The 18,078-nt window shown below is 32.3% G+C and overlaps 2 protein-coding genes across 2 annotated transcripts; both read right to left on the reverse strand.

Moving 5' to 3' along the window:
• Positions 1-333: 333 nt before the first annotated feature.
• LOC105795020 (3-hydroxy-3-methylglutaryl-coenzyme A reductase 1) lies at positions 334-2,675 on the reverse strand. Its single transcript, XM_012624451.2, has 4 exons — positions 1,564-2,675; positions 1,296-1,477; positions 828-1,174; positions 334-733 (listed from the first exon to the last, which is right to left on the reverse strand). The coding sequence occupies exons 1-4, from the start codon at positions 2,547-2,549 to the stop codon at positions 491-493; spliced, it is 1,758 nt and encodes a 585-aa protein (XP_012479905.1). The 5' UTR covers positions 2,550-2,675; the 3' UTR covers positions 334-490.
• A 7,465-nt stretch (positions 2,676-10,140) lies between these two features.
• Positions 10,141-12,830, reverse strand: LOC105795019 (3-hydroxy-3-methylglutaryl-coenzyme A reductase 1). Its single transcript, XM_012624450.2, is given in 5 exon segments — positions 10,141-10,910; positions 11,021-11,367; positions 11,457-11,638; positions 11,725-11,985; positions 11,987-12,830. Coding segments are annotated over 5 exon segments (1,755 nt in total). The 5' UTR covers positions 12,709-12,830; the 3' UTR covers positions 10,141-10,667.
• Positions 12,831-18,078: the final 5,248 nt, after the last annotated feature.

Below are 18,078 nucleotides of genomic sequence, written 5' to 3' on the forward strand. Positions count from 1 at the left end.
AAGCGGTAAAAGTACTATGAAGGTTTTTGTGTTAGATTGCATTTTGTCGTCTTTACTCAAAAAATAGGCAAATTAGTCTTTGTGACCAAAGAGCAAACTGATTAAAAATTCAATTCATTTCCATTGTTAAAAATCGATGACTATAAGATATACATGATATGCGTCATGTCACTATTTGATTATTTTGTTAGTCAGACAAGTTTCAAATGGGTAAAATATAAACCATATGAAGTGAAAAAAAAAAAAGTTTATTAACAATTCTGTCATTTTACAGTATTCTCAGGTTACATGGCCTGACTTCGTCTTAAAAAAAAATTAAATAATACCATAGAAGAAAGGAAAGAACCAAAATACAAATTAAATAAAGAAAATTACAAAGAGAAGATGTCTGCTTTTAACTTATTACAAAGGATTTGTTTCCTTGGTACATTTCTAACCATGGGACATTGCAACTTTACCCCCAAATATTCAGGCTACCATTACGTTTTCCCTATGAAGAACCCTTGGACACATCCTTACTTGACCTATTGTACTTCATATGGCTCTTAACTAGTTGCCCTGCTGCAATTGCTGACATGAGAGACAGCTCCCCCGCAAGGACAGCTCCCGCTACAATAGTTGCCAGCATCCTAGCGTTTGCTCCTGGTGTCTCTTTGCTTGCACCCTTCACTCCAAGTAAGTTCAAACAGGCTGATTGAGATGCAAGCTGAGTTCCACCACCAACAGTACCAACCTAAAAGATACAGCAACAGAGATAAATACCCAGATTCTGTTTAGGCGATCAAAATTCTTGTGTTTGATAATTAGACAGAAACACTATGAATTACCTCAATGGAGGGCATTGTGACAGAGATGTGGAGGTCCTTGCCCTCGTTAACAGCTTCCATCATCGTGATGCAATGGGAGCTCTCAACGTTTTGAGCCGGATCTTGTCCCGTAGCTATGTAGATTGCGGCAACGATGTTACTGGCGTGAGCGTTGAATCCACCCAGAGCTCCAGCCATAGCTGATCCAGTAAGGTTCTTAAGCATGTTAAGCTCAACGAGAGATTCCACACTTGTCTTCAAGACCTTCCTCACCACATCACCCTTAATGATGACTTCACAGACAACAGATTTGCCTCTTCCTTCAATCCAATTTACAGCAGCCGGTTTTTTGTCGGAACAATAGTTTCCTATATGCAAAATTCATAAATATCAGTTATCCTATGTCAAACAGTAAAGACATAATTCAGTTATCCTATGTCAAACAGTAAAGACATAATTGCAAGTCTATGCAAAAAAATTGAAACTCACCAGAGATGCCAATGACATCCATGTCAGGGAAATCAGTTTGAAGGAAATCCAAAACGTTTTGGACTCCCTTGGAAACCATGTTCATCCCCATAGCATCACCGGTACTGCAAGTGAATCTAATATACAGATTCTTTCCAGCAATTGCACATTTGATACCTTGGAGCCTGCCAAATCTACTTGATCTGCAACCACCAAAAAGCCAAAATTTTCAATATTAGCTTGAATTTTAAATCCATCAATATGGAGTTCTAGAAATATCAACACAAACCTGTTGAAAACAACAGACAAGGTCTCGAAATTATCAGGGTCCTCCAAATACAACTTCAAATCAGCTGCCCTTTTCGCAGTACCGAACCTTACACATGGAGCTCTAGTCATACCATCTTTCAATAGAACACTTGTAGCTCCACCAGACAAATGAATAGCCTTACAGCCCCTATTAGTGCTAGCCACCAAGCACCCTTCCGTGGTTGCCATAGGAACCGAGTACTCTCTTCCATTAACCAACAAAGGCCCGGAAATTCCAACGGGAATTTGCACGTAGCCAACCGGCATCTCACAACACTGCCCCAAAATCGACTCGTAATCAAACCCATCCAAGGGCAATCCTGATAACGACTTCCCTGTTAATCTTTGCAACGCTTCCCGCCTGATTGCGGCCGCCCTCTTGCAATCACCCAATTTCGATTCCAAGGAATACGAAGGGGTTGTTCCAGCAACTACAGATTTAATTATTTCTTCATCTTCCTCCGTTAGTACCGTCACAGGCTTTTCATCGAACACTTTCTGGGCAGTCACGATTGGTGCCGCAGGAGGCAAAGGAGGAAGCAAGCAATCAAGAGCTTGTCCGCAAGGGACCTTACGGGCATCCTCTTTTGCAAGCAAAACTTCGTTTTCCTCTTCCTCGTCTTCGGCAATCCAATCGTCAGACGATGGCCGGAAAACCAAAGATTGAACGAAGTCAAGCCCAAAGAAACCCAAAAGGTAAATAAACGATGCGAAAAACGCGAGAATCGCGATGATCTCAGAAAAGGTGACGACATGGAGAGGCGTGGAGGTACGGATCTTCTCACGCCAACGGGAAAGAAGGAAATAAACCACCGAGAAGAAGAGGGTAAAGAACACCGCATTCGTCAGATGAAAAGGAAGCGGCAATGCGTCGGAGGCTTTAGTGGGATCTTCCTCTAAAGGAATCTTCTTCGTGGGCTTGAGAGATTGAACTCGTTTAGTCGAATACAGCCGGGGAGCCTCCATTTTGGGTGTCGACGGCGGCGGAAACCCGGCGGTGGAGGAGGAGAATAGAAGAGGAATGAAAGTAAGAGATGATTTCAGTTAGTTTTACGATTATGGTGAAGGTGGAGCTTGAGATGCTAGAGTTTAGGGAGGGAAGGGGAGTATTTATAGGATAAAGAGTAAAGAGAGCGTGAGGAAAAAGGCGCGTGAAGTGAAGATGGGGCAGTGTTTGGCACTTGTTAGTGTGGAGCTTTACCAAGAGAAGAGTCAAAGAAAGAATTATAGGGATAGTGTTTGGAAGCGTGCAGTGCATGGGAGCAACGTCGTCAGCACATCCTGGCTGCTTCATTTTCATTTAGGGTAAACTACACAATCAGTCACTAAAGTATGGGTACGTTTTTGTTTTGATCACTGAACTAAAAAAGTTACAATTTTGTTACTGAACTATTCAAAAGTTTCCATTTAAGTCACTGAGCTGTTAAAATCGATGCTACACAGCTTTTTCTCTTCACACTGCCTACATGAATCGGAAGTTCTCTTTCCCTTTCTTTTTTACGATTCAATTTTTTTCTACAACTTTTTTCTTCGTTAGAAAATGACCTTCAGATCGACTTGAATCTAAGATATGTTCTTTTACTTGCTAATGGGTATTGATCCACTGTACCAGTCGTTGAGTCGTCACTTGGAGCTCGTTGACAGAATTTTTAAAAAAAAATAGTTAACAACCTAGTGACTTAAACAATTTTTTTTGAATAGTTCAATGACTTAAATGAAAAATTTCAAATATTTTAGTGACCAAATTGTAACTTTTTAGTTAAGTGACCAAAACGAAAACTTATCCATAATTTAGTGACTAATAATATAATTTTCCATTCATTATATTTGGTCTTTCTCCTATTTTGATATTTTCTGTCACGTGTTTTTCATTATTGTATGGGTTTAATTATTCCTTATTTTGGGTTGTTTTTCATAATAAATTATCCAAATAAATATTAACGCTGTTGTTAAGTTATATACATTTTGGGCAAATGTCTATTAAAAGAAATAGAAATGAAAGAAAGTCGTATTTATTATTAGCATAATTTTTTACCTTCCAAATTTATAAAAAATTATTTATTTTATCTCTTTAGTCTTTCAATTTATTTTTTATCAAATTATTTCAAAATGAATTAAAAGTTAAAATTCTTTAACTTTGTTGATGTTACATACACGTGGATTACCATCTAGATAACACATAAATATTTAAAATCTTAAAACATTAACAAATATATATTTTTATAATTTTATACTTTTATAATACTTTTATTGGTTTTAAATTTTAAAATAGTTTTAAAAATATATTTTAAAATTTTAAATTTAAAAAATTAATTAAATACCAAGGTGTTATCCACGTGACAATGCACGTATTCAAGTAAGCAAAGTTAAACAACATCAACTTTTTCATTCATTTTGAGGTAATTTGATAAAAAATTAGTTTAAGAGCTAAAAAGGACAAAATTAAATAGAAAACTAAAATGACATTTTTTGTAAAGTTAAAGAATCAAATAAATTATTATGCCTTTATTATTTAATAAAATTTATGCAAAGTAGGACTTTGACTTGAATTCATAATTAATTTTGATTTTTCCTTTTGCTCGTAATTAATTGGATAAGTTTATAATTTAAATTAATATGTAAAAAATTAAAATATAGAGCTTTCACAGCTCATTTTTCCTTTTAGATTATTATTTTTTGCATGTTTATTAAATTAAAGTTCAAATTTGACATTTTTAATATTTTAATATAATCAAATTAGACCTATTTTATATTAAATAAAATCTAACCCATTCTTTAATCCTTAATTTTCACGTTTCTGTATTTTTTCCCATCAATTCAAGCAGCCTCTTGCTCTGTAGTCATATGTATGTATATATGACAATAATTATTATTCGGTTTACGTGGACTTTTATACAATAATGAAGATTTTTTAGGGTAAATTATTAAAACATCATTTCAAAAATCAAGTGTAATAAACAAAATCCTTAATCCAATAATAATAATAATAATAAATTGGATCTTTGAATTATCGTTTCTATCACGACTCTTGATAATTAATTACTGACATGATAAGTGATGTGGTGGGTGACATGAAACTTTTGATGATATGGTGGTTGATATGGAGGACTTAATTGATTTTTGTTATTATTTTAGGAGGCTTAATTGATGTTTAAGGATTATATAACAATTCTTAAGAAATTATTGAAAATTATTAAAAAACAAAATGGAAAGAAAATATTAAAATTATTATAAAATTTTAGCTAAAAGTTATTAAAATATTTAAAAATGTTGAAAATTATACAACTATAGAATTTATTAAATATCATAAAATTTTAAAACTATTATTAATATGTTATGAAAATAATGGAAATATTAAATTAATATTATAAAAATTTAGAAATGATAGGAAATGATATAAAAACAATTAAAATGATAAAAAATAAAAATAAAAATTATTGAAAGTATAAAAATTTGAGTTAAGGTAGTGATTGTATAGACGATAAAAATTTTATATGCTTAAAAGTTAATGACATGGTTTATTCTATTCGTGCCTAAAAACATTAATTTATAAAATAATTTATTTTTATAAATATTAATATATACACTTTTTAGATTGATATGATAGAAAAATCGAATCGATTAAAAATTTTACAATAAAATGATTTAAAAAAAATAAAGAATGTTTTTGGGCTACGTAAAAGAATATTGATCACTCTATAAGACTGGTTTTTATATCCTTTTGCATATATTTTAGTAGATAAGGAGAAATTATTTTCTTTACGCCTCTGGTTTCTATACGGCTGAAATTTTCATTCAGTCAATGACATGAATTTCAAAATAGGATGCCTATTTAATTTTTATAAATACAAATGATTGTACCCAAATATAATAATTTGCATGCGTATATATATTTGAATAATTTCTGATAGTTCTCTTTAATATTACTTATAGTCTATTCCCAGCTCATAAATAGGAGGATAATGTGATTCAGCATACTCAAACCCACGTCATCTTGCATTGAAAACAATAATCATACTAATCGAACTAAGACTCAATCAACAATTTGCATAATTCATGCAATTGGTGATTATTATAAAACAACATTCAATAAATATTAATATTCAAATGTTAAATTTATAATTGTTTGTGCTATTTTAGGTTCCAACAAGTTAAAAATTCGTGTTGGGTTAGTTTTTTTTATATATATGTTTCTGGAGATCTGTTAAAGGATGCAGTCAATTATCAGGAGTCACTCTCGAAGGGTCTTATCATATAATAGAACACAATAATGGTATTTGTTAAAATTGGAATCTAAGATGGTGAAAAGGAGGATAGCCACCTTTGACTTAACCTTTTGTACATTATGGATGCGATGAGTCTCTTGATTGATCGAAGTTTATTGTCAGCCTTTTGTACATCACAGATGCAGTGAGTCTCTTGACAGATATTTCTTGGTTGACTGGAGTTTATTGTCAGGTTGGTTTGATGATGGCACGATTAAGATACAATTTTCAATGGTTTGATCAAGATGGTACATTTTTTGTTTGTTTTTGAATTCTTTTAGAGTTACGAATATTTTACAAACATATAACATATGAGCATCAATTTATAATTTATTATATCCCATATTTTTATATTCTTATTATTCATGATTGCTATTAATGATATGTTTTCTTTGTACATATATGAAATAGACGATAAGATTGAAGTAATTTCTTTTCCAAAATAATAAGCATGCATGAGAATTGTTCATCGCCATGTGCTAAAGACTTGGACTGTTTGTCAAAGTTCTCTTCAAAAAATCATATAACTCACAATGAAAGTTTATATATATATATATATATATATATATATAAGCATAGTCAGGCCAACCAATGTAGAAAAAACTAACATGATATCATCTTTTCTTATTGCCCAGTATTTATTTAGCAAATATTGACTGTAATATTGTCATGATTAGACCATATTATTTTTGGACAAGAACAAGGTCATTTCCAGTAAATTCAAAATAAAATATTAACTTAGTTTTAAAATTAGATTAAAAAGACAATGTAACCCAAAAGTTCAAATAAGCCCTATTTTAATAAAATCAGTAGGTTCAAATTTAAAATTTCGAACAAAATTAGGTGTCTATATAGATATTTTGTTAAATACCAAAATTTCCAATGAATTATCAAAATTTCTAAACTTATACCAGAATACCAAAATTTCTAAAGTAATAGTTGATATACCAAAGATATTACGTTATATGCCACAATTTTAAGGGAATACCAATATTTCTAAGCAATCTCATTAGAAATTTTGGTATACCAAATCATGTTACACAAACTTTTACCAAAATTTCTAAGAGTTCAACATTTTAGATCACAATTTCAAAGTAAATATCAATATTTCTAAGGAACCTCATTAGAAATTTTGGTATACCAAAATCATGTTGCACAAGCCTATACCAAGATTTTTAATGAAATGCTAAAATTTCTAAGCGCATATCTTTAGATATTTTGGTATACCCAAATCGCGTTATAGAAGCTTTTACCAAAATTTCTAAAAGAATAGTAATATTTCTAAGGAACCTTGCTAGAAATTTTGGTATATCAAAATCATGTTACACAAGCCTATACCAAAATTTTCTAGTGAAATACCAAAACTTCTAAGCACATATCTTTAGATATTTTAGTATATGCTTCAATTTCTAAGGGTACCAATATTTCTATGGAACTTTGTCAAAATTTTGGTATGCCAAAATCATTTTACACAAGATTTTACCAAAATTTCTTAGAGCTTAACCTTAGATATTTTGGTATGTAGCAATTCTTAAGGGAATATCAATATTTCTAAACAACCTCGTTAGAAATTTTGGAATACTAAAATTATGTTACACAAGCCTATATTAATATCTTTAATGAAATATTGAAGTTTTTAAGAGCTTATCCTTAGATGTTTTGACATATACCACTTTTTGTAAGGAATACCAATATTTCTATAGAACTCTGTTAAAATTTTAGTATACCGAAATCTAGATTTACAAACTTATATCAAGAATTCTAACAAAATACCAATATTTCTAATAGCATATCCTTAAATAATTTGATATATTCCAAAATTTATAATGGAAGACCAAAATTTCTATAACTTTCAATGAACTACAGTTCTTGGTAAATCTATATACCTATATATATATATATATATATGAAAGGAAAAACATCCTCCTTTTCTTGATAGATGGCACACCTAAAATCAATGGCGGACGTTATAGATGGCACACCTACAATCAATGGCGGAGTCAAGTAGAGGCTTAGGGGACCATGACCTCCCAAAGTTTAATTTTTTTTAATTTAGTCCTTTGTAAATATACTATGGCCCTTCCTAAAATATAAGTAGATCCTCCTAAAGTTTAAGATTTTTGCAATTTCCCCCTTTATATATATTATGGTTCTCCTAAAAATATAAATACTCCCCTCCAATATTTTTATAGTATTAAAAATAAAATTAAAAAAATTATTCTTGATAAAAACAAAGAAAAATATTCTTGAAGATGCTAAATTACTCATGATGACTTTTGAATGATATTTTTGTTAAAAAATAATAAATCAATTGTTATATTGAAATACTCCTTCTTTTGAATTGATTGTTTATATGTTTAAATCGATTGTTACGTAACACGTCTAATTTTAGCATGATCCCCTCCAAAATTAACATCTTGGCTCCGCCACTGCCTACAATACTCCTTTTATTTTGCATTCAATAAAAAAAGTTAAATTTCAATTTCGGTTCATCTAATATGCCTAAACTTGAGATTTAATATATATACTTTAATTTCTAACATAATTTGGTTTCTATATATTATTATAATATTATTAATCAGTTCAAATAGTTAATATTATTCACTTTTCAATTAAAATATTATATGGTTATATATAATTTGAATACCTTAATAGTCTTGGAGGCTAACATACGACTTTTTGTTTCATTTAAGTTCGTGTCATTTTTTAACATTATAAGATAATGGTCAAATTTTATTTTGGCCTCTAGACTATGTTAAAACTTGAGATTAATCTATATACTTTAATATTTTACATAATTTGGGCTATCTACTTTTATAATGTCATTAGTGGTCTAAATAATTAATATTATTAACTATTTTAATTAAAATGTTGGGTAAATTTTTCTTAAGAACATTATTTCAAGAAGAAAAAATTATTTTATCGAATTTAAATGAGTGTTTTTAAGAGAAACTCCTAATCAATATTTTTAACATTATTTTTATTGTTACATGACTATTAAGGAATCTTTTTATTTTAAAATGTCCACGAGAGAATTTAATATAATAATTTTATCGATGGTAACAATTGAGCTAAAATTTTTAATTTGAAAAGTAGATAATTATGTTCTTAAAAATAAAAGTAAGACTAAATTTCAAATGAACAAAGTGTATCGTCTTAGAGTATATTTTAATCTTCAAATTTTTACTTTATAATTTCACACAAATAAATAATCAACTTAACGTGAAGCATGAGATGAGAACCTTATTAGTATTTTTCAAAAGTTGCTTAATGCGCTTTAAAAGTTATCAAGTATTTTACATTAAGGCAAAAAAAAAGAGAGAGAGTAAACTACACTCAATTTCACTAAACTACTAGTAAATTTACATTTAGGTTACTCAACTTCAGAAAGTTATAAAATGATCATTGAACTATTTGAAAGTTTTCATTTAACTTGGCGGACTGTTAAAATCATTGATGTATGGCCTTTCCTATTTGCATCGCAAACACCAATTGAAAGCTTTCCTTCCCTTTCTCTTCTACATTTCAATTTTTTTTCATGAAATAACTTTGAACGTGACAAATCTGTAAACAAAAATCTAAACAGCTTTCTTCTTTAATCTCTAACACTAATCGTCAGATCAACTTGAATATAATGCATGTTCTTCTACTCATCAATTGGTACAGATCCATCGTACTGATCGTTGAACCATTGCTTGGAGCTCGCTAGCTTGGCCTTTTAAAAAAAAAAAAACCCTTTATAACCCAATGACTTAAATGAGAGTGACCATTCTGTAATATTTTGAAGTTGAGTGATTTGAATATAAACCTACTAATAGTTATCTTTGGTTTAGTTTACCCAAAAATATATATTATATATAGTTAATATATGTCATAAGTCCCTATACTATTCATAAAATTGAAATTTAATCCATCTTAATTTCTAGAAATTTAATCCTATACTTTAAAGATTTTTCAAAATTCAAATTCAATTGTTAACATTGTTAAAATTATTTTATTAAATTCATGTTCGTTATAACATTATATTTCTATCAAGTGAGTTTTTTTTAAATGTCACGCTAATAAATTTTAAAAAAATAATGTTAACAAGTGTACCAATATTTTGAAATCTCAAGAGTAGAAGAATTAAATTCTTGAAAATAAAAAGCATAAGAACTAAATTTGAAATTTATGAAGAGTACAATGATTTATGACATATATAAACCTATATATAATAAAAGAAAGGAAAAAACAAAAATACCAAATAAATACCAACAAGTGTTAAGGACAACATATCGCATAGGAGACACAAGTTTAAATTTTGAACACAATATAGTTAGGAGAAGCAGCCATAAACCCAAACACAAACAGTAAAAGGGACATTTAAAATACCAAAAAAATTACAAAATAAATAAAAAAAAACTACAAAGGGAAGTTTATGCTGCAAGAGATGAAACGCTGTGGACCAACTAATTTTTACTCGTCAACTAATTGGGTATAGATCCTTTGTTCCATATTCATCATCTACCATTGTAAGATATGGCTTCCAAGGCCTCCCTGACGGTATCAGAGTAATTCTGTGCCTCTCTAATGAAATTAATTGATGACGGTTGGCCGGCTCGAAACACAACCTCATTTCTCATTTTCCGGATAATAAACAGACACCCAAAAGTTAAGACTGTATCCTGATCACTGAAGACAACCAGTGAGAGATATTATACCGTGACAATAAATGGGATGTACATCTAAGCTAGACACAAGGAGATATGTCTCCTTAGTACTTTCTACCATTGGAGATTGCAACTTTACCCCCAAATATCAGACTATCGTTACGTTTTCTCTATGAAGAAGCCTTGGACACATCCTTAGTTGACCTATTGTACTTCATATGGCTCTTAACTAATTGTCCTGCTGCAATTGCAGACATAAGCGACAGCTCCCCTGCAAGAACAGCAGACGCTACAATGGTTGCCAGCGTCCTAGAGTTTGCTCCTGGTGTCTCTTTGCTTGCACCCTTCACTCCAAGTAAGTTCAAACAGGCTGATTGAGATGCAAGCTGAGTTCCACCACCAACAGTCCCAACCTAAAAGATACAGCAACACAGATTATTAGAGACTAACATAAATACCCAGATTTTGTTTTGGCAACGAAAGTCCTTGTGTTGGATAATCAGACAGCAACACTATCAATTACCTCGATGGAAGGCATTGTGACAGAGACGTGGAGGTCCTTTCCATCATTAACAGCTTCCATCATCGTGATGCAATGCGAGCTCTCGACATTTTGAGCCGGATCTTGGCCGGTAGCTATGTAGATTGCAGCAACGATGTTACTGGCGTGAGCGTTGAATCCACCCAGAGCTCCAGCCATAGCTGATCCAGTAAGGTTCTTAAGCATGTTAAGCTCAACGAGAGATTCCACACTTGTCTTCAAGACCTTCCTAACCACATCACCCTTAATGGTGGCTTCACAGACAACAGATTTGCCTCGTCCTTCAATCCAATTTACCGCAGCCGGTTTTTTGTCGGAACAATAGTTTCCTATATGCGCAAATTCATAAATATCAGTGATCCTATGTCGGAACAGTGAAAGACATAATTACAAGCCTATACAAAAAACTGAAACTCACCAGAGATGCCGATGACATCCATGTCAGGGAAATCAGTTTGAAGGAAATCCAAAACGTTTTGCACTCCCTTGGAAACCATGTTCATCCCCATAGCATCACCTGTACTGCAAGTGAATCTAATATACAGATTCTTTCCAGCAATTGCACATTTGATACCTTGGAGCCTGCCAAATCTACTTGATCTGCAACCACCAAAAAGCCAAAATTTTCAATATTAGCTTGAATTTTAAATCCATCAATATGGAGTTCTAGAAATATCAACACAAACCTGTTGAAAACAACAGACAAGGTCTCGAAATTATCAGGGTCCTCCAAATACAACTTCAAATCAGCTGCCCTTTTCGCAGTACCGAACCTTACACATGGAGCTCTAGTCATACCATCTTTCAATAGAACACTTGTAGCTCCACCAGACAAATGAATAGCCTTACAGCCCCTATTAGTGCTAGCCACCAAGCACCCTTCCGTGGTTGCCATAGGAACCGAGTACTCTCTTCCATTAACCAACAAAGGCCCGGAAATTCCAACGGAATTTGCACGTAATAACCGGCATCTCACAACACTGCCCCAAAATCGACTCGTAATCAAACCCATCCAAGGGCAATCCTGATAACGACTTCCCTGTTAATCTTTGCAACGCTTCCCGCCTGATTGCGGCCGCCCTCTTGCAATCACCCAATTTCGATTCCAAGGAATACGAAGGGGTTGTACCAGCCACTACAGATTTAATTATTTCTTCATCTTCCTCCGTTAGTACCGTCACAGGCTTTTCATCGAACACCTTCTGAACGGTCACGATTGGTGCCGCAGGAGGCAGAGGTGGAAGCGAACAATCGAGAGCTTGCCCGCAAGGGACCTTACGGGCATCTTCCTTTGCAAGCAGAACTTCATCATCCTCTTCCTCGTCCTCGGCAATCCAAACGTCAGGCGATGGTTGGAAAACCAAAGATTGAACGAAGTCAATCCCAAAGAAACCCAAAAGGTAAATAAAGGACGCTAAAAATGAGAGAATGGCGATGATCTCGGAAAAGGTGACGACATGGAGAGGTGTGGAGGTACGGATCTTCTCACGCCAACGGGAAAGAAGAAAATAAACCACCGAGAAGAAGAGGGTGAAGAACAGGGCATTCGTTAGGTGCAAGGGAAGCGGCAATGCGTCGGAGGCTTTACCGTGATCTTCCTCTAAAGGAATCTTCTTCGTTGGCTTGAGAGATTGAACAGGTTTAGTCGAATACAGCCGGGGAGCCTCCATATTGGGTGTCGACGGCGCGGAAGCCCGGCAGTGGAGAAGGAGAATAGAAGAGGAGTGGAAGTGAGAGAGGATTTCAGTTAGTTTTACGATTATGGTGAAGGTGGAGTTGGAGATGCTGGAGTTTAGGGAGGGAAGGGGAGTATTTATAGGACAGAGAGTAAAGAGTGGTGGAGCGTGAGGAAAAAGGCGCGTGAAGTGAAGTGTTGGGCCCGTGTGAGTGGGGAGTCAAAGAAAGAATTTGAAGGGCAGTGTTTGCGTGCAGTGCATGTGCATGGGGGCGCATTGCATTTTCCTTTCGTTTGGTCTTATCTCCGTTAACTGCTATTTTGTATCTCTTTTAATTATTCCTTATTTTGGGCATTCATTAATTAATATGAGACCATATTTAAACTTTTGATGAATGGTAGTGATAAATATATATAATCTCGAATATAAATCGTAAAATTAACATTAAATAAATAAATATATATAATATATGTGATAAAATTTATCATTAGTAATATAGATAAAGATCACAGTGGAATTTACTTCTTCGATATTTACATATTATTAGTTTTATAATTGTTTATACAATGTTTAAAATTATATATAGCTCCTCTTAAAGGATAATGCGACTCACTGAGTTAGGACTCAATCGATAACAATCTTACAAATTTTATTTTATATAAAAGAAGAGCTTCCATTTTTATTAAAAATTACAGATACAATTGTGTTTATTTTGAACAAATGAATTATTCATATGAATATACATTTTAGGGTAAATATTTATAAAATTAATTTTTAAACTGGTATGGTGATTAACTATTTATATTTAGGGTTTTGCACAGTTTTGTATACGATGGTGTATTAAATCCTGTGAAAATATTTCAATGGAGAAGGAGAATTCAGTCTATGACATGAAATTCAAAATAGGATGCCTGCTTTATTATTATAAATATTGATTCATGCCGTCACCATTATTATTTTAAATCCTCTAAATGATTTATATATTTATATAATTTTGGATAATTTAATTTATCTTTTAATGGAAATGTTAAAAAATAAACTATTAAAATAGTCACTTTTGTTTACCTTATATTACATTTTAGTTGTTGTAACATTTTAGTCATTGAGCGGTTAAGTGTCATTAATAATATAATGGTAAGCTAATATGGCATGTTAAATCATCATTTCAAACAAAAATTCAGGTTAAATTATACAATTGGTCCAATATTTCTCTGTTTTGAACAATTTTTTCTTTATTTTCCATTCTCTTTTATTTCTCTCTTTGTTTTCCTCCTTTTCATTTTTTTAACTTAATTTTTCTATGTTTTCTATTTGTTAAAACTAGTCCCTATACTTTTATTTTTTGAACATTTTAAAATTTTTAATTTTCCTTTTCTTCTTCTCCTTTAGTTTTAACAAATGAAAAATATAGAAAATTACATTAAAAGAGATAGAAAAGGAGAAAAACAGAGGAAGAAGTAGAAGAGAAAGAAAATAAAGAAATTAAAATGCTCAAAACGAAAATAATATGGGGACCAAATATATAATTTAACCTAAAATTTTTGTTTGAAATGATGATTTAATGTGCCACATCAGCTTACCGTTACATCGTTAACGGCTCAGTGACTAAAATGTTACAACACGTTAACATAAATGACTAAAATGTAACATTTCAAACATAACTGACTAAAATATAATAAACTAAAGCAAACAAAAAAGTGACTATTTTGATTGTTTCCCTTTAATAAATGGTTCATTACAGTAATATATTAAATTTATTCTTATTTTGTATTATTTTTCACATGTGTAATATTCTGATTATTTTTTAATGTTTAATGTACTAACGTTTAAATTTATTCCATCATAGCCCAAGAAAAATAATAAGAAATAGACGATAAGATTGAAGTAATATTTTTTCCAAAATAACAAGCTTGCATTCATGCATGAGAATTATTCATCACCATGTGCTAAAGACTTGGACTGTTTGTCAAAGTTTTCTTCAGAAAAATCATATAATTTATAATGGAAGTATAAGCAGAGTCAGACCAACCAAAGAAGAATCATGATATCATCTTTTTTTATTGCCCAGTATTTATTTAGCAAATATTGACCGTAATATTGTCATGGTCAGACCATATTATTTTTGCACAAGTGACGCACGAATATTCAGTGTAGACTTGCTCAAAACAGTAGGAAATGATGAACAAGGTCATTTCGTAGAAATTGCAGTCAATGCTCATATTTTGGCTTAATCCAGCTGGAGTTTAGGTAAAAATTGATTCAAAATTGGATAACTATATATATAATATTGATATCATAAATAAGTTATTTTAATCCAAGTCAGTTCAATCCATGAATACCTTTAATATGTATACATGATATGATATGTGAAAAATGAGCTCAACTCATGAATATTTCTCATATGTATGCATGCTTGATGCATGATATGTGGAAAATAACTTAACTTGTTGTATAGGTTTTGTACGGAGTATGGACGGCATTTATAAGTTCATTTTTGGAACTTGTATTTTAGAGTGCAGTTGAGAACGTAAATAAGTTTGTTGAAGTTTTCAGGGGGAGAATTTAGAGGTGAGTAATCTAGATCTTTTGGTACAAAGTGAGGTTGCTCTAGCAGGATGTGATAAGACTTGAATCATTTGGTGTATTGGGTTAAAAGATAGTGGATTTACTTACTAAGTTAGGCTTCACAAATAAAGTAAAACTAAACTACGTAAACAACCTTTTGTGTTCTTGTTTTGTTGTTTTTGTCACAATGCTACCTTCAATTGGCATATCGCAATTGAAGAAGCAAAAGTTTGTCTGGAAGAAGAAAGATCCTAAGTGCTTGATGTACAGTGTTTCGGTAATGGTTGCTTTCATCACATGATAGGTAATCATGCATACTTTTCTAATTTTGGAGATCATCATAAGGGTCTAGTCACATTTGGTGATGGTAAGAAATGTCATATCCATGGAAACGGAACACTTAATGTCCTTGGAATGCTAAAGTTGAAGAATGTGTTGAAAGGTCATATTGTTAATGACTTGAAAGCTAATTTGGTGAGCATTATCTAAATGTGTGACTAAGGCATGATTATCAATTTCACCAAAGACAAGTATCTGGTTTCATCAAAGTCTTATGAGAAGACTAATGTTTCTAACTTAGAGTTGTGGCATGAGAAACTTAGCCACAATCATTACAAAGGGCTCCGAAGATTGGTTTGATATGTTGCTGGAATAGGCAACCCAAAACTAGGTGGTGTCATTCCTAAAGTCCGTTATGGATGCTTGAAAGTTAGAGAGGATCACATGGAGAATCATCAAAGGTTGTCACATATCCAAATTATTGCATCTCTCAAGTTACTACACATAGATCTCATTGGACCTATGTGAATCGAGAGCATTGGAGTAAACCGTTATGTCCTAGTCTATGTAGAGGACTTTTCAAGGTACACATGGGTGAGATTTTTTAGAGAATTCTAACACATCTAAAGAATTCAGGAAACTATGCAGAAGATTTTGTCAATTTTTATGACGAGGAAATGATCAAACTAAGGCACCGCAATATAATGGAGTTATGGGACACAAGAACCGTACCATATAGGAGATGGCATGAGTGTTGCTTAACAACAAAAGAGTTACTCATAAGTTTTAAGTTGAGGCAGTGAACATTGCAACCTATATCTTTAACAAAGTTCTTACTAGGCGAAAAACTCACATGACACTTTGTAAGATGTGAAATGGGAGGAAGCCAAATGTCAAGTATTTCCATGTGTTTAGAAGTACCTTGATAGGTGTCGAATCCACCAAAAATGAAATCCTACCCCTAAACAGGATATAAATTAGAAGTTTAAGGAGTAAGGTCGATCCCACAAGGACTAATTTATATGAACTTGTAGTTTGTTATAACCAGGACGTATCGTAAGCAGTTTTGTGCCCATGATTTATGCTAACCTATACGAAATAGAAAGAAGGATTAAATATGAATGTAACTAAATGTCAAAAATTAAATAATAATAATGCAATAGAAATAATCAAATCAGAATTAAAATTGAATAACCTAATAAGATGGATTTTGACTCTGGCTTTGGATTGATCCCAAACAATGGATTTTTTCCTCCAATTGATAAGTCGGGTATAGTGACCAAGGAACAACCTCAAATACCAACCCTTTCGTATGTAAATTAACTGCGGGAACAACTCTAAGTTAACCCGTACCAGGTAAATAACACTGAAAGCAACTTCCATGATTTCATTCCTTGACAACCTCGCGAACTAGAGGGACTCAGCTCAAATTGACAGCCTCAATTGCATGGGTCCACACGCCTACTACCTTTTCCATCTTTGATTTTCCAAGTTCTTTTGAAGCAAAATCCAAGGTTTGTTTGAGCCACAGAGCATCTTGAAAGAGAAGTTGCTAAGTTGAAATTCTCTCCAAAATGGCTCGAGGGAAAACATGAATCAATAGCCCCAACTGATCTAACTGAAGGAGAAGAAAAAGTTGAATCTGACCTTGAAACTGTAGCAATTGCTCCTATAGTGACTATTTCAGCAGGTCTTGTGAGCAACCTAGCAGGATTCAATCAAAGGATGGTTAGCATTTTACTGCTTCTATTGACTCTCAAAATTGATTCATCTCCAAACTTCGAACTGAAATCCAAGTCATTCAACAGATTCGAGATCAAGAAATTGCTTTCCGCAATGATTTATTAACTCATTCCGAACAATAATGTTTGACATATTTTTAAAAAAAAGGGAAGTAAAGAGGAAGGAGATGATGGCTAAGATGGTGGCAAGTTGATTGCTCCTACTAATGGGAGTTTATTTTACTTTTGGTTATTACAAGCTTCATTTCATTTTGGGTATTTCTTTTGAAATATTTGTAATGATGAACTTTTCTAATGGATGGATGGATTTTATTTTGGCGTACAAACTCTTATCTTCATCTTACTTAGATATAATTTTAGTATTTAGATTGTTGATACAAATACTTAAAAGGCATTAATGGTTGATTTACTTGATTATGTTTTAAGTTAAGTGTGACGGATAAGGGGATTGTACTAAGGGGAAGCATTTTTTGTTACTGTTGATAAGCTTCCTAATTTGAATTGGTTTTGTTCAAAAAATTGTAGAAGCAAGTTTCAAAAGTGGCCAGCAAAGTGCCAACGGTAGTGGCCACTATAGATAGCATTGCAATAGACTCTATTACTAGCCATGTTTAGAGTTAGCTTGAAAACGATGATGATATTATGAAAATATGAAAGTCCATATTATATTAGTTTTTATTATTTATTGCATTTTGCTAGTTTAGCTGGTGACACGTTCAATAAATATAATTTTAAAGGTATTTTTGTTTTTTTAACTGCAAACTGTTTGGGCAATAAA

The sequence above is a fragment of the Gossypium raimondii genome, chromosome 3 (assembly GCF_025698545.1).
Source record: "Gossypium raimondii isolate GPD5lz chromosome 3, ASM2569854v1, whole genome shotgun sequence".
NCBI lineage: Eukaryota > Viridiplantae > Streptophyta > Magnoliopsida > Malvales > Malvaceae > Gossypium > Gossypium raimondii.